The following is a 24061-nucleotide window of genomic DNA, read 5'->3' as shown; positions in this document are numbered from 1 at the left end:
CTTAACGAGTTGTCTGTGTTTACTGTTACAGAAGGGCCCGGCTATCTCCGATTGGTGTCATCATGAGTCTGTGCTCTTCACACTAGAATCTCAGCCTGATATCAACACAGTGAGTTGGCAGAGGACACTCTCCCCAGGAGGTTAAACCTGGCATTTAGACTCAGTCACAGAGGGCCCATTCATGTTTAAACAGCAGTAAAGCATAGGCGTCACACCCCCTAACCAAGTGGTGGGCCAACTCCCCTGTAGGAATGCATTATAGATTAGACACCTACTGATGTTAGGCATGCTCTGACTGGGAGGCTGAGAGATTCAACTTTGAGCGCTGGCTGTCTTTCCCCCAGGCAACACAGAGTCACAGCATATCACGGCAGGCGAGCTGACAGCAGTGCTTTTTAATCCACTTCAATAAGGAGGCAGTGGGCGGGCAGATGTAGCGATATAAAATAACCTTGTGTTGTGCTGCAATCAGCTGTGCCATCAGTAATATTACCCACATTTCAGCAAGGGTCACATTGGGCTTCGACTCTAGGCACACGTGAAGGTTTGTCTGAAAGTCTGAAACTTTCTCACACAACCCTAGGGAAGATCTTATCCTACTGGGATAACTATTTTGCAGCTTCCAGTAGTAGGAAATATTTTAGCTTATTTGACTTGATCAATACCGTATTTATTACTAAGCTATTAGGCGACATAGATAGTAGCCCAATAAAGACTGCAACCAATAGGGACAGCACTCACTCACCAACAGTCCATTTAGCTGTGTATTGGGACATAAAAACGATTCGCACACCTTGACTTCATAGAGATTGATGACATTTCGTAAAGGTGCTTTCTTTTGTCTCCTGATTGCTCATGTGTTACAATACATCTCCTTTCCTCCGAGTTCTTCTTTTCAAGAACAGAGTCCTTGGAAAGAGTATCCAGCAGAGCTGCAACTATCTGTGAAATGTTCCTCCACACAGACTATGACAGAACAACAGAACTCATACAGTACATTATTTACATCCCAGCGCCAGCCTCAGGCCCCAGGTGGACACATCAGAGAAGGAAACAAACTGGCTCACTGCTAAGAAACTAAGACCCATGCTGATGTGCAACTAAACACCGGAAGATACACAAATATGGCATTTAAACGACAATACTACAGTCCCAGTCTGCTCCAACAAATGTTAATTTGTGAGAAAATATTTCCTCAGTCACATAACATCTCCAGGGGAGGAGTCAGTAGAGGAAACATGAGAGAATGAGAGGGATGGAGCTAGGGTAGAAGAGCACAAGAAGGATGGGAGAGATCGGGAGGAAGGGGGAGATGTTTAGTTAATGCAAGATGTTTGTAAGCATTTGTGACACCCTGACACTTGTCCATTGAATCATTATTGGCAGAATGATTGAGGAGATTTTGGGCACCACTGTAGGCATATACTGCAAGAGGAATTCTTACTAGCCTACTCTTTTCATACACTGTTTCTTCATATGAAGAGGCTATTACACTAATTGCACATCAACAAAAGAAAGGATTTGGAAAGGGTAACTGTGCAGTACCATTCCCTAAGGTTGGGTTTCAAATGTCAGTGTTACTTATTAGCTCAATTGAATGACGTATCAGAGCAGGACTTTAGGCAACTGCATAAGTCCTGTTCTGATACTGTTGAATTAAAAGCTAGATCGCCATTAAGTTATTTCTTTGAAAAAGAACAAAGTACCTAGAGATATAGTCCCATATTTCAAATCCCATGGCAAACTTTCACTAAGTGCTCGTCCTTAGTAGGCCTTTGTTGTCTGAAAGCCTCTTTCCAAAACCCCATCTATTGGAAGTAAGATAATTTTCCATGAAATTAGATATAAACAATATCTAAAACTGACAAATAATTACAAAGCGGTACTGAAGCACCCCATCTCAGTCACTCATTGATGCAAATAACTTACTTCAGCATTACTGTGCATATGAACCTCCTAATCCAAATCACACTTGTCTGTCACTGAAATGCAAGAATCCACCACTACATAGTCTTGAGTGACTACAGTGGCCCTACAAAATAGACTAAATAGAATCATTTATAAATAGCACGATGATGCTAAGTGAAAGGATGAACGAAAAGGCTCAGTCCCTCTCTGGATTTTGACAAAGTGCCACTGAACTGGCAATTTGACTATCCTACAGATTGGATGAAGACCTGAACGTTTGGACCATGTGATTGTAAAACAGAGCAGACATACAGTCAACAGCGGTTGCTGCAGTTATTCCTGGCTCTGCCTCTGTGGGTTTGGGTTGAGACAGTAGAATGCTCCACTCAGCTCATCACCAGGAGCGTGTGTGAGATTCAGACTGACACAATGAGGACGTGATTCAGAGTTCAGAGCCTCTCTAAGTCCAGTTAAGGATGGTGTAGACTAGAGGATGAATCTGCCCGGAGGAGAGTCATCATCAGGCCCGGAGCTCCAGGTTACAGACCCTTTCAAAGACCACAAGGTATTTCAGGGACACACCCGAGTCATTTCACTTTGATCCTGACAAGAGTCTTTTAACGCTCTGCCTCAGTGGCTTCCTTCAACTACTGTATTATTATCTGAAATCCCAGACCACATTGGCACATTATGGGATGCAACCAGTCTGTCTGGACTCTAGAGAGACTACTACTGCATCACTGATGACTTCTAAATGTCACATTTTCCTAAGCACAACCCAACCTACTAACGTTACTATTTCATCAATGGTTAGTCTAAACTGGGGGGAGAAACTTTTAACATTTACTGTTCAAACCTCAAAGTCAGTTGCGTTTAGGATAGGTTGGTGAATGACGAGCCACAATGGAAGGTTTGGGAGCTATGTCATAAAACTCTGTAAATTGTCTTTTGCTTTGAGTCAAGAAACTTGCCATGAGGCCTACGGCAGGACATGAGGCCTACAGGAGGACACAGACTAACAGAGTTCAAGGACACAACTCTGACTCCACAAAATCAATGCTGGGTCCATCCATTTCACTCTTCACAGCCTCTTGGGAACATAATTACTTTAGAGGGGAGATTGATTTATCAGGTAACTGCCTAGATGCCTGCTGTGTCATCATGGTTTGATCGTACAGTAATTGTGGGAATACTGACCCTTACTGTAAAAGACATTTCTGAAATCACCTCCCTTCCTGAATAAATTAATTTGACTGTGTATGTACAGTATAATCACCCATCACCTAATCTACTGTGCCTTTATTGGTACATCCTTCACCACTACCAATCCATTAGTCAGCTGTCTGCATGAAATTACGGAAACGCATAATAAAAATGATCAAAAACTCAAACTTGCTGGCGGCCCTTTTCACCTCCCTCGGCCCCTGGCTGCTCGGGCCAATCACACAGCAGCAGTGTCAGACCAGAGTCATGTAATCTGGTTTGATGGCAAACAGTTTTAGCTCTGCAGCAGCCCAGTGAGTCTCTCTCAGTGGTCTTTGCCTTTACCCAGACTGGGCAACATTCTAGGGGCGGACACCATACTGTATGTGACTGTAATGTTTACACTGCTGAGAGAGACTAACTGGGCTGCTGCAGCATCACAACTGTTTGCCATCAAACCAGATGACGTGACACTGCTGCTGTCCTGTCTTCAGTCAGCTGTTCATTCCATCCCCCCAAAAACTGTTAAGATGGCTATTTTATTTTTATGGTGGTTTTCATCCATAATACAATAATTGTGCCAGCCATGACAGCAGCCCCTGCTGTAGCAGTGTAAGCAACTGTAATGCTTAGGAATAACAGCAGTAGCTACCTTTATAAGTAGAGCTCACTGGTGCTGAAGTAAATCAGCTGCATTGATTGAGACTAACTTGATTTGTACTGTAAAACTCCCTTTACACTCTACTCCTCCTCTTTCTCTCACTCGTTTACATTCCATTTCTGGTACTGGCATTATGGCATTTTCCTTCCTTCGCTCCGCTCTTTGCTATGTGATTTTCTTCAGGTCGAAAGCATTGAGAATAACAACAAACAAGATGAAAGCCCTGTAACATGGCATAAATCATCTTCCACAGAGGCAACAACAGTATGCATGCAGCTTTTGCATCAAACTGGACCATTAGTCTATCCTAGCAAACAGTCCATCACAACACTTTATTTCCAAATGCTTATTGTAAGTTTGGACAAACATCATTAATCAAGTAGCCAAAATCCTTTCAGAGAATTACAAGCACATACTGTACCACAGTGAGAATGAATGTTCAGTTATCACAGCATGCCGTAGTTAGATAGGAAGAGAAACAACAATTCCACAGTCTAATTTTGACAATATTCACAATTGCCTCTCAAATGTCATAGATGGAACATCGGACTGAGAAATAGTTTAAGGGTGCAACAGGGTCATCCTAAGTCAACTCCTCCCTGTGTCCTTTTGAGTCTATCATTTCTTCTTGCAGGCCTGGACCTTTGAAGAAATTTGAAATTTACTGAACAAAAATATAAATGCAACATGAGCTGAAATAAAAGATCCCTAAATATTCCATATGCACAAAAAGCTTATTCTCCTCAAATTTTGTGCACAAATTTGTTTATATCCCTGTCATTGAGCATTTATCTTTTGCCAGGATAATCCATCCACCTGACAGGTGTGGCATATCAAGAAGCTGATTAAACAGTATGATCATTACACAGGTGCACCTTGTGCTGGGGGACAATAAAGAGACACTCTTAAATACTGCAGTTCTGTAATACAACACAAGGCCACAGATGTCTCAGGTTGAGGGAGCATACAATTGGCTTGCTGACTGCAGGAATGGCTACCAGAGCTGTTGCCAGAGAATTACAATGTTAATTTCTATACCAACGTTGTTTTTGAGATTTTGGCACTACGTCCAGCCGGCCTCACCACTGCAGACCACATGTAACCACGCCAGCCTAGGACCTCCACATCCAACGACCTGAACAGCTGATGAAACTGTGGATTTCCACAACCAAAAATCTTTTGCACAAACTGTTGTTTTGCAGAAACCATCTTGGGGAAGGTCATCTGAGTGCTCGTCATCCTCACCAGGGTCTTGACCTGACTGCAGTTCAGTGTCGTAAACGACTTCATTGAGGACAATGCATACCTTCGATGATCACTGGCACGCTGGAGAAGTGTGCTCTTTGCATACGAATCCCGGTTTCAACTGCACCGGGCAGATGGCAGACAGCGTATATGGCGTTGTGTGGGCGAGCGGTTTGCTGATATCAAAGTTGTGAACAGAGTGCCTGATGGTGGCGGTGGGGTTATGGTATGGGCAGGCACAAGCTACAGACAATAAACACAAATGCATTTTATCGATAGCACAGATATACCATAACGAGATCCTGAGGCCCATTGTCGTGCCATTAATTTTCCGACATCACCTCATGTTTCAGCATGATAATGCATGGCCCCACGATGCAAGGATGGGGAACAATTACCGGAAGCTGAAAATGTCCCAGTTCTTCCATGGCCTGCATACTCACCAGACATGTCACCCATTGCGTTTGGGATGCTCTGGATCGACGGAGTGTTCCAGTTCCTGACAATATTCAGCAACTTCGCACAGCCATTGAAGAGGAGTGGGACAACATTCCACAGGCCACAATCAACAGCCTGATCTTTAATTTCTTATCCATATTTTTTTTAACTGCATTGTTGGTTAGGGTCTCATAAGTAAGCATTTCACTGTAAGGTCTACCTGTTGTATTCAGCGCATGTGACTAATACAATTAGATGTGATTTGATTTGGCTGATACTCCTGATAAGTACATTTCTTGATTTTGAGGGAGGGGGGACTGGCCCCCTGACTGCTCCCATCTCATTCAATTAGCATCACAATGGACCTCTACGTGTCCCACGACCCACGGAATGGCTTAGAAAAAATAACAAAACAAAGCAAACGAAACATACTTATGGTATGTAAGTTATGCTTACTGAGTACTGTAGTAGTACTTTTTTTAAATGTATTTTTATTTAACTAGGCAAGTCAGTTAAGGACAAATTCTTATTTACAATGACTGCCTAGGAACAGATGTTTACCTTGTCAGCTCAGGGATTCGATCTAGCAACCTTTCGGTTACTGGCCCAACGCTCTAACCATTAGGCTAACTGCCACCCTAGTGCTGTAGTGTATGCCTTTATTAAGAAGCCTGGTGCTTAGCCCAGAGCTAAGAAAAATTATGAGTTATGAGCTGACACTCAAATTTGAATTATGAGTTTGTTTCATAAGCTAAGGCATTTAGGGAAATATTGAACATTAGGGATTTTAGAACATATTTATGCAAGTAATAATTTCTTCCCTGTCTTATATAAAAGCCTAAGGGGAGCTCACTTGGCGAAAAATCTATTTTGATGCTAGAGCAGTGAGGACACTGAATGGCAGGTGTTCTCTCTGCAGTTGGTTCTCTCCAAATCATGTTTCTCAGATGGTGTGCTGAGGAATTGCAAGTTGTCCTTGCTAGTTCCCAATCAAACCATCTTTAATTATGGACCAACACTGATAGCCCAAACACAGTAGGGGGAAAGCCAAGTTCCTCTGCCAATGTGAACAAAAGACGGCCTACATCAGATCCATTTCCACACTGATTAAACTGGGATTAGTTAGAATCTGTGGTTCTGGTTAAACATGGACATGATTAACAATTCTCCAGATTTCAAACTCTTCAAAAAACTAGTTGAAATGCAAAATTAAGAACTTTATAATTAGTGCCGTGGGTGCAATCTAAAAAGGAAAGTTGCACTTGCTTTGTGACAGATTTGAAGATGTCGTTTTGCTTAAGACATCTGTTCTGATGCCACACCCTGTCCCACCCACCCCCTAAAAACACACCAGTATACATATAATAGCTTACCCACACACTTTGCCAAGCCATTCTTCACCTGAGAAACCAACATCAAACCTGAATGCACGAGCATCATTTACCCTGAAGTGACCTCCCATAGACCCATTACGCCACTCCTTTCCTCTGTCTCAACTAGAGGTCGACCGATTATGATTTTTCAACGCCGATACCGATTATTGGAGGACAAAAAACCACAAAAAAGCCGCTACCGATTAATCGGCCGATTTTTTTTGTTTTCTTTTTTGTAATAATGACAATTACAACAATACTGAATTAACACTTATTTTAACTTAATATAAAATTATCAGCCAGGATCCGCCAGTCAGCCAGGATCTGCCGGAGCCGCCAATCAGCCAGGATCTGCCGGAGCCGCCAGTCAGCCAGGATCTGCCGGAGCCGCCAGTCAGCCAGGATCTGCCGGAACCGCCAGTCAGCCAGGATCTGCTAGATTCATCAACCTGCTTGAGCTTCCTCTCAGTCCTGAGCTTCCTCTCAGTCCTGGGCTACCTCAGTCCCGAGCTGCCCCTCAGTCCGAAGCTGCCCCTCAGTCCGAGCTGCCCCTCAGTCCGAAGCTGCCCCTTTTAACTTAATATAAAATATCAATAAAATCAATTTAGGGTCAAATAAATAATGAAACATGTTCAATTTGGTTAATATATTTCAAAAACAAAGTGTTGGAGAAGAAAGTAATATGTGCCATGTAAGAAAGCTAACGTTTAAGTTCCTTGCTCAGAACATGAGAACATATGAAAGTTGGTGGTTCCTTTTAACACGAGACTTCAATATTCCAAAGTAAGAGGTTTTTAGGTTGTAGTTAATATAGTATTTATAGGACTATTTCTCTCTATACCATTTGTATTTCTTGTACCTTTGACTATTGGATGTTCTTATAGGCACTATAGTTTTGCCAGTGGAACAGTATAGCTTCCGTCCCCCTCCTCGCCCCTACCTGGGCTAAAACCAGGAACACATCGACAATAGCCACACTCGAAGCATCGTTACCCATCGCTCCACAAAAGCCGTGGCCCTTGCAAAGCAAGGGGAATAACTACTCCAAATCTAAAAGCGAGTGACGTTTGAAACAGTATTAGCGCACACCCAGCTAACTAGCTAGCCATTTCATATTGGTTACACCAGCCATTAGGCTGATAGGCTTGAAGTCATAAACAGCGCTGTGCTTGCGAAGAGCTGCTGGCAAAACGCACGAAAGTGCTGTTTGAATGAATGATTACGGGCCTGCTGCTGCTCAGTCAGACTGCTCTATCAAATCAGACTTAATTATAACATAATAACACACAGAAACTCGAGCCTTTGGTCATTAATATGATCGAATCCGGAAACTATCATTTCGAAAACAAAACATTTCTTATTTCAATGAAATACGGAACCGTTCGGTATTTTATCTAACGGGTGGCATCCCTAAGTCTAAATATTCTTGTTACATTGCACAACCTTCAATGTATGTCATAATTAAGTAAAATTCTGGTAAATTAGTTCGCAATGAGCCAGGAAGCCCAAACTGTTGCATATACCCTGACTCTGCGTGCAATGAACTCAAGAGAAATGACACAATTTCACCTGGTTAATAGTGCCTGCTAAACTAGATTAGTAGTTATAACTAGTGATTATGATTGATTGTTTTTTATAAGATAAGTTTAATGCTAGCTAGCAATTTACCTTGGCTTCTACTGCGTTCGCGTAACAGGCATTCTACTCGTGCAATGGTTAGAGCATTGGACTAGTTAACTGTGCGTTTGCAAGATTGGAATGCCTGAGCTGACAAGGTGAAAACCGATAGGAGATGAGAACGGATAGGAGATGAGGAGACACTCGAGGAGGTGTTAATAGAATTGGGGGAGTGTGAAGAGAGAGAGCAGTTGATTTGGCGTAGTATGCAATGCATTTGCCCTGAGGTGTGTCCCCCCAGCCCGGTACCACCAGTGCCGGCACCCCGCACCAGGCTGTCTCTCTGTCCCATCAACACAGGTGCTTCCGCCTGTCTGGCGCTACCAGAGGCGCCAGAGCCCCTCAGTCCAGAGGCGCCAGAGCCCCTCAGTCCAGAGGCGCCAGAGCCCCTCAGTCCAGCACTGCCAGAGCCTTCCTCTCCATCACCGCCAGTGCCGCCAGTCTGCAAGGAGCCGCCAGTCTGCCAGGAGCCGCCAGTCAGCCAGGAGCCACCAGTGCCGCCAGTCTGCCAGGAGCCACCAGTTCTGCCAGGATCAGTTAGATCCACCAGTCAGCCAGGATCCGCCAGTCAGCCAGGATCCGCCAGTCAGCCAGAACTGCCAGTAAGCCAGGATCTGCCAGAACTGCCAGTCAGCCAGGATCCGCCAGAACTGCCAGTCAGCCAGGATCTGCCAGAACTGCCAGTCAGCCAGGATCTGCCAGAGCCATCAGTCTGCCAGGATCCGCCAGTCTGCCAGGATCCGCCAGTCTGTCAGGATCCGCCATTCAGCCAGGATCCGCCAGTCAGCCAGGATCTGCCAGAACTGCCAGTCAGCCAGGATCTGCCAGGATCCGCAAGTCAGCCAGGATCTTCCAGATCCGCCAGTCAGCCAGGATCCGCCAGTCAGCCAGGATCCGCCATTCAGCCAGGATCCGCCAGTCAGACAGGATCTGCCAGAACTGCCAGTCAGCCAGGATCCGCCAGAACTGCCAGTCAGCCAGGATCTTCCAGATCTGCCAGTCAGCCAGGATCTTCCAGATCTGCCAGTCAGCCAGGATCTTCCAGATCCGCCATTCAGCCAGGATCCGCCAGTCAGCCAGGATCTGCCGGAGCCGCCAATCAGCCAGGATCTGCCGGAGCCGCCAGTCAGCCAGGATCTGCCGGAACCGCCAGTCAGCCAGGATCTGCCGGAACCGCCAGTCAGCCAGGATCTGCTAGATTCATCAACCTGCTTGAGCTTCCTCTCAGTCCTGAGCTTCCTCTCAGTCCTGGGCTACCTCAGTCCCGAGCTGCCCCTCAGTCCAAAGCTGCCCCTCAGTCCAGTGGGGCCCGTTGTTAGGGTTCCTAGGCCAAGGTTAGCGGCGAGGGTCGCCACTCAAGGGACGCTAAGGAGGGGGGGGGGGTACTGTCACGTTCTGACCATCGTTCGTGTGTGTTTTCCTTGTTTTAGTGTTGGTCAGGACGTGAGCTGGGTGGGCATTCTATGTTGTGTGTCTGGTTTTTCTATTTCTATGTTTGGCCTGATATGGTTCTCAATCAGAGGCAGGTGTTAGTCATTGTCTCTGATTGGGAACCATATTTAGGTAGCCTGTTTTGTGTTGGGTTTTGTGGGTGATTGTTCCTGTCTCTGTGTTTGCACCAGATAGGGCTGTTTTGAGTTTTCACGGTTCTTGTTTTGTAGATTGTTGTACTTTCATCTTTATTAAAGATGTACAAAACTAATCACGCTGCATTTTGGTCCGCCTCTCTTTCACCAGAAGAAAACCGTTACACTGTTGTTCTGCCCCTGAACAAGGCAGTTAACCCACAGTTCCTAGGCAGTCATTGAAAATAAGAATGTGTTCTTAACTGACTTGCCTAGTTAAATAAAAGGTATAAAAATATATATATATTTTAATAATTGGAAATCAGCGCCCCAAAATATCGATTTCCGATTGTTATGAAAACTTGAAATCGGCCCTAATTAATCGTCCATTCCGATTAATCGGTCGACCTCTAGTCTCAACATATACATCACCATCCTAAACCAAACCAATCTATCCTCTCTGCCCTTAGATGTGGTTCACACAGAAGTCATCAGAATCAAAATCAACAACAGTTGATGGCCAACTAACCCTTGTTGATAGGATATTGTGGTGGTGTTCAGATAGGCCCATATCTGTAATGTATTCTATAGGTCTTCTCTAAATTGTATGCTGTCAATGAATGTGACCATATTTGGGGAGAATTTCATTTTGGAGGCAGTTTAAATTTTGTCTGTTCTACCATGTCAAACGCTGCTGTGGTGAAACTTTAGTGAAGACTGATCGTAATGAGCCCCAAGCATGTCTCTGAATGACACGTTTTTAAATTACACTCAGCTGAGTATGTGTACCTCTACACTCCTCTCTTCCAGTTCTTCCTTTTCCACTGTGAAACAAAAATAAACCCAACTGCATATTGTGCGGAAAGAAGTTTATCCTAGAAATATTGTTCCCAATTTTTATAAAATACATACAACTGGCCTAGGGTCGTTCAAGTTTGGCCGGGGTAGGCCATCATTGTAAATAAGAATTTGTTCTAAACTGACTTGCCTAGTTAAGTAAAAAATGTTTTATAAAACAATAGGACCATATATGGTAATGAAACTCCCATGACCTGCAGTATGTTTTGCATCACAGACCACATTACTACAGTTCAGCAGAATTCAATCACAAAGAAGCAGTTAGCTCAGCTAAAAAGAAGGGATTCTGCACTCAGACATCAGCCTAAATAATAGGAGACATCAACAAAACAAGGACATAGTAACACCATGATTCTTCCTAGTAGAGACACAATAGCTAAAAGCTCATTTTGTCATAACATGAGGAACAGAGAGGGTAGTCAAAGCATTACCTGGAGTGATTGTAGGGCCGGGACGATAGCAGTATTGTGATACTCGTTAGTATCGTGGCAAAGAAAAAAACCACAAAGCAGATGAGATGTTTAGGAAAAGAGCCCTAATGTCGCAAACAGACATCATTATGTTGTCATCTAGAATCAAATGTATTTATTTTCCAAGCTATAGCACACAATATTTTACATACAGCAGCTTTTAAAGGACCAAAGGGTTAGGTCTGCTTCGTTTTTTAAATTTTTGCCATGGAAAAAATATTGCTGGTATATTTGCTATCCACCAACAGCTGTTGTTGTGAGTAATACACACAGTCAGTGCTATTTAGCAAACTGACAATGTAGCCCATGGTCATGAAAGAGTGATGCCATTGCTTATTGTTGAGTACAAAACACAGGCTCAATGAGAATAGGATAGAATAAGATTATAACCCTGCATCCATTCACTTAGTAATGGCTTTGACTACTAATTAGCTGAGCCCTACTTTCTTCCTGCCTCTCCTTCTCCTTCTGATCACTTCATCACACTTCCAGCAGACTTAATGAAATTGCCTTTTTTTTATTACCATCGGCTGCTGCACTGGGTCGATACAATCGAGCAAGAGTTGGTCCTGCTTGCTTTGTAGGTGTCCGAAAACACAGAAGAGATACACAAGGATGTTTATGATCTCTACAAGGAAACATGGATGATCTGTCTTTTAACTTCATTATTCTAATGTGTGTTTACGCTCTCGCATGGCCATGTGCTAAATATGCAGAACAGAAGAGACAGAAAAACTAACACACAGCCATAGATCAGAGCTGAACGTCAGACATCTAATTCATAAGAATTCATGAGAATATTCAATAATACACTGGATGTGATAGTAGTAGAGCCGGGATGATAAACCGGAAAACACTGACCCTACCGATCACTTATCGCAGGCATTTTGCTGACAACGTTCAGAACAATAAGAAGCCTATACTAGAGAAATGTGAAGTTTGAAATTAAATACATTTGCTAATATGGGTGATTGTTAATGGGACAATTGATGGCTTCAACAATCAAAATAGTAGTAGTTGAAATTATCATTTTAAACTGGTGCACATTCATTTTACAAATGTATTGTTCTATTTCTTGTTATCACATCAATTCAGGCAGCCTTCTCCAACCAATACTGATAATCTAAAGAGAGACATAAAACAACCTTTTAAAACAACAGCCAGATAGATGGTACGTTTCTGGAAGTAGGCTCCACCTGTATAGGTGGGTGATAGGGTGGGAGGGAAATAGGGGGGAGGAGAAGCAGAGAATAGTGAGAACAGTGAGAAAAAGTTGCACTACCGGTTTCCCTTGTGACCCTGATGAAGTAATGTTTTTTGTGTAACGTCTAACAATGAGTGTTTTAAAATGAATTTGCCTTTTACTACCGGTACCCATGTCAGTCAACCAACCTGGACTTCAACAGCAACACTGACAGTAACACTGATTAAAGGTTGAGAGGTTATAACAACCAACCTGCTATTCGACTTCAATGCATTTATCTGCAAAAGCAAAAGTAAAAATGGTGCACTGACAGTAACACTGATTAAAGAAACATGTCACTTATGATTTAATTATTTTTTTAAATCTTAAATTACAGAGGTTATTTGGAAAACTTTCATTGCTAAAACAATATTTTTTCATTATGCCTTTTCTGTGAATTATGAATGTGTTTTGTAACAGTTAAAAATCATCTTATCTATTATAACTGGTAATGAAAATCAGTAAACAACAGACACAGGTTCAAAAATACACTTTATAACTGGTGAAGTAAACACACACAGGTAAGATGAAAACCCCGTTCCAGTGCTGCTAATATCCCGCCCTGCTATGATGTGTGTCAGCACAATGACTAGTACCTGAGAGGGCCTAAAATCTGTTTTCTCCAGCAGGTGGCGTTTTTCCTTATTTAAAAAACAAGGAGTTTTTGTACGGAGGTCAATGAGAGTGTTGAATTTGGTCAAAGAAAAATGGAATGGCCACTTATATCAGAGGCATGCCTGTTCACACGTGTATCTGCCCTTTCATTGGCTAGAATGGTTCCATCTGATCTTGCCTCCTCCCTCTCAGGGGGAGTGGGATATGCAAAAAACTAATTTCCAATTTGTTCATGTGTGAAATAGGAAAAATATAAGTACCCAACTAATTATTATTTAAGTGTCTGCTTCATGGAAAAATTCTTCACTGCTTTTTTAATGTGGCTCACTGTACATTTATGGTTAACTTCCTTTCAGCTACGATACAAATCGGACCAAAACACTGTCTTCTGGTGTCTACAATGAAATGTGTGGGAGTATGAAAGAGCCTTTAGAATATACAAGTCTCTAAGTTGGCTCCGGAAGCAAGTGGCTCATTGACAGCCACCCTATTACCAATTATGACAGGAAAGTACTGCTGGCAAGTCTAATAAATAATGTATGGAGCAGCATTACAGCATTATCTCATAGCTTTCGACATCTTGCAACTGTAAGCAACTCTGGATAAAAGCATCTGCTAAATGACAAAAAGACAGCAGGGGATCAAACTGTAGAATCCAGTTCCTACATTTGAATATAAAAATGCATTTTATCAAACACAACTATGCTACATTTTATCTCTGAGACCCTCAGGATGACAAATCAGAACAAGATTACTGAATGTAAGTAAATGATCTACAGTTGAAGTCAGAAGTTTACATACACTTAGGTTGGAGTAATTTAAACTTGTTTTTCAACCACTCCATAAAATCCATGTTAACAAACTATAGTTTTGACAAGTCGGTTAGGACATCAACTTTGTGCATGACAAGTCATTTTTCCGAAAATTGTTAACAGACAGAATATTCATCTTATATAATTCACTGTATCACAATTTCAGTGGGTCAGAAGTTTACATACACTAAGTTGACTGTGCCTTTAAACAGCTTGGAAAATTCCAGAAAATTATGTCATGGCTTTAGAAGCTTCTGATAGGCTAATTGACATATTTTGAGTCAATTGGAGGTGTACCTGTGGATGTATTTCAAGGCCTACCTTCAAACTCAGTGCCTCTTTGCTTGACATCATGGGAAAATCAGAAGAAATCAGCCAAGACCTCAGGAGAAAAAAATTTGTAGACCTCCACAAGTCTGGTTCATCCTTTGGAGCAATTTCCAAATGCCTGAAGGTACCACGTTCATCTGTACAAACAATAGTATGCAAGTATAAACACCATGGGACCACTAAGCTGTCATACCACTCAGGAAGGAGACGCATTCTGTCTCCTAGAGATGAACGTACTTTGGTGCGAAAAGTGCAAATCAATCCCAGAACAACAACAAAGGACCTTGTGAAGATGCTGGAGGAAACAAGTACAAAAGTATCTATATCTACAGTAAAGCGAGTCCGATATCGACATAACCTAAAAGGCCGCTCAGCGAGGAGGAAGCCACTACTCCAAAACCGCCATAAAAAAAGCCAGACTACGGTTTGCAACTGCACATGGGGACAAAGATTGTACTTTTTGAGAAATGTCCTCTGGTTTGATGAAGGGAAAAAAGAACTGTTTGGCCATAATGATGATCGTTATGTTTGGAGGAAAAATGGGGAGGCTTGCAAGCCGAAGATCACCATCCCAACCGTGAAGCACGGGGATGGCAGCATCATGTTCTGGGGGTGCTTTGCTGCAGAAGGGACTGGTACACTTCACAAAATAGATGGCTTCATGATGCAGGAAAATTATGTGGATACATTGAAGCAACATCTCAAGACATCAGTCAGGAAGTTAATGCTTGGTTGCAAATGGGTCTTCCAAATGGACAATAACCCCAAGCATACTTCCAAAGTTGTGGCAAAATGGCTTAAGGACAACAAAGTGCACAAGCAGAGCAACATAGGACAAGCAAGACATAGGATACAGACAGAGCAACATAACACAAAAAGCAACAAGACAAAATCCATAAAAGCAACAAAGTGTTTCCACACCTAACAAGCTACAGACAACAGACAACATGGAAAGCGGCAATACACAGCTAGGGATTATGTTCACAAATCTGATTGACCTTTAGCCATGTCTTCATGTTTTTTGTGAAAGTGTGATAGGTGGTTCAGTTATGTGTGTCTGATGGCAGTGTATTCCAGACATGGGAAGCTCTCACAGAGAAAGCAGATTTACTAAAGGTGCTTTTCCTTAAGGGAACTATACAGTCACCTCTCATGGCATACCTTGTGGATCTGCTGCCATTTGTTTGGGATTTCTGTTTTTTTTTAACTACTGAGTGGAGGGGGAGCCAGGCCATTTAGGATCTTGAATACAAGACATGCGTAGGTGTATTGCACAAGATTTTCCCAACTCAGGAGCTCATGCTTTCTGAGGATGTAACCGTGATGATGGCTACTGGGCTTCCCAATCAAGCACTTTGAGAGCCTGTTTGTAGAGAGACTGAATGGGATTTAATGTTGTACAGCAAGCTTGGGCCCAACTAGTCAAGCAGTATGTTAAGTGGGGGAGTATTATAGATTAGAAGTACCGTTTTGCTACCTCTGTAGTCAAATAAAATCGGAAATGAGCTAGGTTGAATTTGGTTATTTGAATTACCTTTTTCACCTGCTTTTTAAAAGAGCAGTTGGAATCAAGTATGATGCCAAGGTACTTAAAATCAGATACAACCTGGAGCTTCTCCCCTGACACTTAGACATCTGACTCAGTAGCATCTGTTGCCCTCTTTGTGAAGAACATGCAGACAGTTTTTTTCACATTGAAATGCAAACAAGAGTCACTGAGCCACTTTGTAGCCTGGACCATTACAGTAGTGAGTTCTTGTGCAGCTTGTTGTTTGCTCTTTGCATGCACATATATCACTGTATAATCGGCATACATTTCAACTTCAGACCCAGTACAAACAGAAGGCAGATCATTAATGTACAGGCTGAACAGGAGGGGCCCCAGTATTGACCCTTGGAGCACGCCCACATCATAGCTAAGAGTGGGCGACAGCTCATTACTCACTCTGACACACTGAGTTCTGCATTCAAGGTATGATTTCATCCATCTCATGCACATGGTGCGCATTAACTTTGAAGACTGAGGATATTATGCTTGAAGTTACAGTTATAACAGTGTCCAAGTACTACTGTGGTTATTTGATCATAATGTAGGCCTATCAGAGTGGCTTACCATATAAAACAATGGAGAAAATGCATCCCATAACATTTTTAACATGGAAATAGCTGTTCTATCATTTAGCCTACAGTAGCTGCCAATGTGAGGTGTTCAATGTAGGCCAGTAGGGATTGACATTCACCTGTACACTTGTCCTTCAGACAAGGTGGTGACTGAAAATGTTGTTGTTTGATGCAAGAAACCACTTTACAAAATAAAATTCATTATTATTCCCATACCATTATTACAGAGAATCAGACAAATTATGCTACCCTCTCCATATTAATGTCAACTTAGTTTATTCAAGCCCGTCTCCAAATACAACACTGTCCCTTTAAGAAATAAAAAAAGCTCTTTACCTGACTTGTTTTTCAAAGCTGGCTAGACACACACATTTTGTGTGCAACCACTCCCCCATTGCTAACTAGAAATTTGCTTTAACTCGGCTAATAACTCACTTAATAGCAAAGATTATGAACAAATGTGAACGTGGCTACATGCAGCTCTCACTCTCATCTCAAAACAAGCGCATCTACTCACGACCACTCCTGCTGTAACACAGTCCAGTTCAAAGTGAATGACACAGATCCATATGGCAATGGTCTATTTACAGATAGGGACACAGCAGCTCTGACTGGTTATGGTGCACTGGTCTGTGTAGAGTATGGGCCTGAGTCGTGCCTGTCAATGCAATAGAATCTTTCTCCAATGCGCTCTGCCTATAAGAAAATATCTTGCATAGATCGTTTTGTTTTGGTATGTTGCATTGAAAGTGGCTAAACTTGCATTGATTCGATCACAATTCCCACAGTAAAGGGAAACGTAGATAGTGTTAATTACTTCCAGTGTCCCAGAGAGGGAATATTGGAAGTAACTACTACATAAGTAGAACAATATTGAGGAATAGGTGTAACCTGCATGTTTAGACAATAGACGTAACTGAAAAAGCCATTTCCTCAACAAGTAAAAAGTTTCTAAAGAGTTCTAAGAAAACAAAAGCTATTTTTGTCATTTCTGCAGTGGAATGTGGAACTGGATTTGGAGTCATGTAGACTAGAGGATTAGTGACAAATAATGTATGTAACCTGATTCTGTTCTTCTCAATCCAATAACTTCAAAGACATGTCTTTTTCAACAATTTAAATAGGTTTCTTCCTGAAACGAGTAATTCCGGTGATGCTGCACACAAATATCCTAGGTTAATCAATGCATAGGCCTACACCACAAGGAATTATAATAACAATGGTAACCAAATACAATTTCTTTGCTTAGGCATAATATTCATAATACTTATTTTAAACACATCAATCAAAGTCAAATAGTATGCCGGTAGCATATCTATTGTCTGTACTGTAAACATCACAAATTCCACAAAGGGTATCAGCAGTTTTCCGTCAGCATTTGTCCTAAAGGCTCTATGCTTTTGAGTATATCAACAGGAGATGCTTAATTCAATCTCAATGAAAATCATGGATAGCCAAAGATGTGTGGAAATGGGTAAGTGCTAGGAGTGAAAAGTGGGAATCTGAAAGGACCACATTTGTGTATTGGTGTCAGCTCAAGTAATTGTTGCATGTTCATTCAACTGTGGGGGCCCCATGTTTGGATAACTAGTGCTGTCTAATGTGTTACTGCATTCAGTATACTACCTCCAGAAATAGAATATCCACATAATTCATGATTACCACAACCCAATTTCTTCACAAAGCAACTTCAGCAAAAATTGCAATTATCCCAATGTTCAAAACTCACTGTTGCCTGAGAGATCAAATCACAGAATATGAATGGTTTAGCTTGCTCATTTTTCCTTTCATAAAATAATAAAAAGTATTTATTCTAGCAAAAGACTTGTCAGTATTGAAAAATATTTATTTTACTATTATGGACACAACTAGGTCATGCAGTAGTCCACAGGGCTAGAAGATAAGCAAGTACAACAGGGGCGTATTCATTACGCCAATTCTGTTGCTAAACGTTTCTTAAACGGGAGCATGCGGAACGAAACAGGGAGAGACCGATCTGCATTTGTCCAATAGAAACACTCGTTTTAGGTGTAAACCTGTTTGATTAATGACTACAGCCCGATACTAGAACGAAACTTGCTCGGACACCTGTCAATCAAGCTGCAATGATACATCCGAGGAAAGACTCACTGGGACTGCGCTCGAGGCTCGATTTCTTATTTAACACTTGTCATTTCATCTGCATTGAAATACAGGACATCGCAGCGGGGAATTCGCTACAATGGCGAATTCTACAATTCAATCCTATTGTCACTATAGATATGATGGCCCAAAATGTTACAATTATGTATCTATGATGTAACAATAAATCAAACTGTAGCTATAGCAATAGGATAACAAATGTATAGAGAGCCAATGACTGTACAAATCACTCACCTTTGAATATAACTCGTTTACGGACATGGTCCAACAACAAGAGCACTCTCCAACAATATCACGAAACTGCGGGAGCATGGAGAAGCACCGCACTATTTATAAACGATAATATCTCATCATTGTTGATCATCTCAAAGTTTTTTCATCTAATTAGAATTGTCATATTCCCGAATTCCAGAGTTGAGCTAAATGTGTTTGCCACTTCTGACCCCTTTCCTGGTGACCGCAGGTGTCTTCCCTTGGATGAGTTGTCGAACAACTCAGTTTTGCTTGATCACCCTCATATTCCTCAAAAATGAAAAACGCCAAAGATTTACGACTTGATATGGATATGCTACCCAGCCCAATGTAGGCTACAAGTGCAAATACATACACTATAAATAGTTTAATAATAGCTTGCCTTTAGTTAATCGCCGTTATACCCATGGACTCAGTCATGTTGACTGGCAATTTACAGAGCCGCATGCACGTTCAGAGTCCGCTCGAGACCCCATCTGGCTCATCAGCGCACTACAATGTATTCGACACTCTAAATTAGAAAGACCAGTGGGGGGATAACCAGGACACAATAAACATTTTGGGGAGGGGGGTTGTTCCTAATAATGAATCTTAATTAAATGTAACCTTTTTCCTCCACACAATAATAATAAATAATAATATATGCCATTTAGCAGACGCTTTTATCCAAAGCGACTTACAGTCATGTGTGCATACATTCTACAATCTTAATAAACATGATGTGCCTATAGTTAGTTAGTTGGAGAGGGGTAACTAATAATGAAACATCTTCATATAGCCTTAGTTCATGCCATAATTTTATCTAATTAGATATTTCCTGAACTCAGTGGACAGTAACTTAGTTCAAGGCTGGCATTGACAAGTCCTAAGTGTTATCTAATTGATTGTAGTACAATATGTGACTTGAACTAGGCTGATTCCTGAAGCCTATGAAAATGTAATGCTTGAACTTTGATATTAGTGACAGTTGAAAGATTACACACATTTGGGGACATTAGACTTTATAAAACACAGCATAATGAATACCTCCTCTCCCGCATTTAGTCCCACTATGATCAACAACATCACAAAATACAACATGTAACGTAGGTCTAAAGTCGTATGTAAGTCGCTCTGGATAAGAGCGTCTGCTAAATGACTTAAATGTAAATGTTACCTGGCAATAAACTTCATAGTCAATCTTCTCCTCTTGTTTTTTCGCTATAGTGTTAGGTTCTTTCTGTTGCCTTTTCATGATGGTGTTATATTCCTTAGATATGTACTAGAAGATTCTGCTACTCTATTCAGAGTTAGCTGTGATTATTCCATGTTCCAGGTCATACTGTTCTCAATACATTCTTGCCAGTAGGCTATCTGGGAGTTGAAGCTTTGCTTGAGCAATATTTCAAGCCTGCCTGAGCAGAAGACAGAACAAAACACTTTGTTCCAATAGCAGGCCATGACTCCTCCACTCCCAAACCACTCCTTCTGCAGGTATGGGGTGTTGACTGGCTTCACCTGGAATTAGACAAAAGACATTCCACCCATCAAAATCATTAAAGAGAATAGATAAGATCACAGATGGTCAAAAGGAAAATGTGTTATTTGTCAATGTGGTTTCCAAAAATTCAATCCAGGTCTTGTATCGGAATACATATATATTTTTTAACGTTCTACAATTTGTATGCATTCTACTGAAGTTCATAACGAACTGGTATACATAACTCGTACTTATAAGGACAAGGGTTTGTGTTATTATGAAAAAGGCCTAAAACAGTTAGTTACCAAGATGGATAGATATTCCTCAGTCAGTACTTGTGAAATGTTTTCCACATCAGTCCATTTGGAGAGGTGTGTATACTAAACTTGTTCCACAGCAACAGCAGGTGATCCTAATGTTGGGGCTAACACCATGGGTTGCTTTGGGAAACGTCACTGATAATTAGTATGACTCAATGCTTTGAAAGGGTGTTTCCTGATCATGCCACTAACAGCATGTTCTGATAGGTCAGACTGACCGCTGAAGTCCTATCATCTGCTCAACTGCCTACTGGTATTTCATAAAAGGTATGTGTCATGTGATGAGTCTAAGCATAACAATAGCCTCAATGGCAGTATGGCACTAAAATTCAGTCAGTCTAGTTGGGTGATACAATAAGCTTTTAGTCCAATTCTTATTTCTGGCACCACTGTTTCACACCTTAATTAACATGCTAAGTACTGGCACATCAGACCCCTTGACTTTTTCCACATTTTGTTACGTTACAGCCTTATTCTACAATTGATTAAATAAAATCAATATACACACAATACCTCATAAGATATTTTTGAAAATGTATTAAAAAAACGGAAATACTTTATTTACATAAGTATTCAGACCCTTTGCTATGAGACTTGAACTTGAGCTCAGGTTCAGCCTGGCCAAACTGGGGAGAAGGGCATTGGTCAGGGAGGTGACCAAGAACCAGATGGTCACTCTGACAGAGCTCTATAGTTCCTCTGTGGAGTTGGGAGAACCTTCCAGAAGGGCAACCATATCTGCAGCACTCTACCAATCAGGCCTTTATGGTAGAGTGGCCAGACAGATGTCACTCCTCAGTGAAAGACACATGACAGCCTGCTTGGAGTTTGCCAAAATGCACCTAAAGGACTCAGACCATGAGGAACAAGATTCTATGGTCTGATGAAACTAAGATTGAACTGTTTGGCCTGAATGGCAAGCGTCACATCTGGAGGAATCCTGGCACCATCCCTACAGTGAAGCATGGTGGTGGCACCATCATGCAGTGGGGTTGTTTTTCAGCTGCATAGACTGGGAGACTAGTCAGGATTGAGGCAAAGATGAATGGAGCAAAGTACAGAGAGATCCTTGATGAAAACCTGCTCCAGGGCGCTCAGGACCTGAGGACCTGACCCTAAGGACAAGACAACACAGGAATGGCTTCAGGACAAGTCCCTGAGACTTGGGCCAGAGGGACTTGAACCATTGAACAGGACAAAATAACTGACCCCCCATCCAACTTGACAGAGCTTAAGACAATCTGCAGAGAATAATGGCTTTGGTGTGCAAGCCTCTGAATGTCAATAAGACTTGAGGCCCAATCGCTGCCAAAGAACAAAGTACTGAGTGAAGGGTCTGAATTCTTATGTAAATGTGATATTTCCATTTTTTAAATTTTAAAAATAAATAAATTTGCATTATGGGGTATTGTGTGTAGATTGATGAGGGGGGGAGGGGACTGTTGAATCCATTTTAGAATAAGGCTGTAATGTAACAAATTGTGGGAAAGGGAAGGGGTCTGAATACTTTCTGAATGCACTGGATTAGCACATGATGCATTACCTTAAATATCTCACACACTCTACAAGATTGTCTTTCTTTCTCTGCTTTCACTCGCTGTTGCTATATCCAGAGAATGCAACTTAATTAAACACAAGAGAACTTAAGCTCATGACACAATGTATTTCACACACTTTATCCCTGTATTACCCAACAATGTTTTGCTTGCCATCATCAAGTGAGATTACATTACAGTACAATGACATCCAGACAGACACTCCTTTAGTCATGTACATGCAGGCAGGCCTGTAATATAACGCCGCACACCAACTCGGTGCCAGTACCCCCTGTATATATAGCCTCTTCACTGATATTTTATTGTGTTACTTTTCTTTACTTTAGTTTATTTAGTAAATATAACTGCATTGTTGGTTAAGGGCTTGTTAGTAAGCGTTTCGCGGTAAGGTCTACCTGTTGTATTCGGCGCATGTGACAAATCTAATTTGTATGATTATGCAATTGCAAATGGATTTATCCTTAAATAGGTCAATAGGAGTTTTTAAAATTGAACATTGACATTTTTTATTTACAGCTCTATTTCCTGGACAAAATATAAACAGCTTAATTCCTGGACAAAATATAAACAGCTTAATTCCTGTACAAAATATAAACAGCTTAATTCCTGGGCAAATCCTCCATCAATGAATGCAATAGCACTCTGCCAACGAGCAAAATAGAACATTTCTTTCCTGAACTCATGAGTAAGCATCATGAGCAAACTTGTTTTATTTGCATTTTATATCACTATACCATTTTCAGAGAAACATGGACAGCTAATTTGTCTTAAGAGGATTACAGCGTAACGCGTTTGCCAGAGATGTGTTTTTATGAGGTTAGACACCGTTAAACAGGGTTAGGTGTGTGTGCATGTGGGTGTGTGATAGTTAGAAATAAGTGTTTGTGTACTTTAGCTGAGTTACGAATGGTGTGTGTGCATGTAATGTGTATCTGAGTATGTGTTCGCTGCCGAGCCAGGCCTTAAATGCATTTTGGGGCGGCAGGGTAGCCTAGTGGTTAGAGCGTTGGACTAGTAACCGGAAGGTTGCAAGTTGAAATCCCCAAGCTGACAAGGTACGAAGATACCTTTTAAAAAAGGTAGGGGTGTGGATCAGAAAACCAGTAAGTATCTAGTGTGACTACCATTTTCCTCAGGCAGTGTGACACATCTCCTTCACATAGAGTTGACCAGGCTGTTGATTGTGACCTGTGGAATGTTGTTGGCTCTGCAAAGTTGCTGGATATTGGCGAGAACTGGAACACACTGTTGCTCCAGAGCATCTCAAACATGCTTAATGGGTGACATGTCTGGAGAGTATGTGGGGGGCAGGTAGCCTAGTGGTTAGAGCGTTGGGCCAGTAACCGAAAGATTGCTGGATCGAATCCCCGAGCTGACCAGGTAAAAATCTGTCGTTCTGCCCCTGAACAGGCAGTTAACCCACTGTTCCTAGGCCGTCATTGACTGACTTGCCTAGTTAAATAAAGGTAAAATAAATCAAATACATTTGCTTTACTTCACAGGTTGTTCCAAGTAAGCATGGGGAAGATTTCCTGTTGTACTGCTCCTGGTAGACCAGGCCCTGCCGGTGCTCCTGGTAGACCAGGCCCTGCCGGTGCTCCTGGTAGACCAGGCCATGCTGGCGCTCCTGCTCTGTCTGAACCCTTCCCCCATCACTCAACTGCTGCTGGGCCAGCAGGTCTGCTTGGAACCCCTGACAGCCCTGTCTCAGACTGGGAAAGGAAAGCAGAGATATGTATTGATTGGGAAGACTTTTGCTGTGTATAAAAGAGGGTTGGATATATAGAGGGGGAAAAAATTTATGTGTATTGCT

The 24061-nt window shown here is 41.8% G+C and overlaps 1 protein-coding gene across 2 annotated transcripts in view; it reads right to left on the bottom strand.

The window, feature by feature from the left end:
- The window catches only part of LOC123999602 (unconventional myosin-Vb-like), an 84064-nt gene extending 63753 nt beyond the window's left edge, over nt 1-20311 (bottom strand). Inside the window, exon 1 of one of the 2 annotated variants that reach the window (XM_046305520.1) lies at nt 20070-20311. In XM_046305520.1, coding sequence (XP_046161476.1) covers nt 20070-20147 — 78 coding nt within the window. In that variant the 5' untranslated portion in view covers nt 20148-20311. Of the gene's footprint in view, nt 1-18895; nt 19304-20069 lie in introns of those variants that run through there. The other variant, XM_046305521.1, reaches the window with a different exon arrangement.
- Nucleotides 20312-24061: the final 3750 nt, after the last annotated feature.

This window comes from Oncorhynchus gorbuscha, linkage group LG16, assembly GCF_021184085.1.
Source record: "Oncorhynchus gorbuscha isolate QuinsamMale2020 ecotype Even-year linkage group LG16, OgorEven_v1.0, whole genome shotgun sequence".
Lineage (NCBI taxonomy): Eukaryota > Metazoa > Chordata > Actinopteri > Salmoniformes > Salmonidae > Oncorhynchus > Oncorhynchus gorbuscha.
Note: the sequence above shows the minus strand (reverse complement) of the source record. Positions and strands in the feature narration are given on the sequence as shown.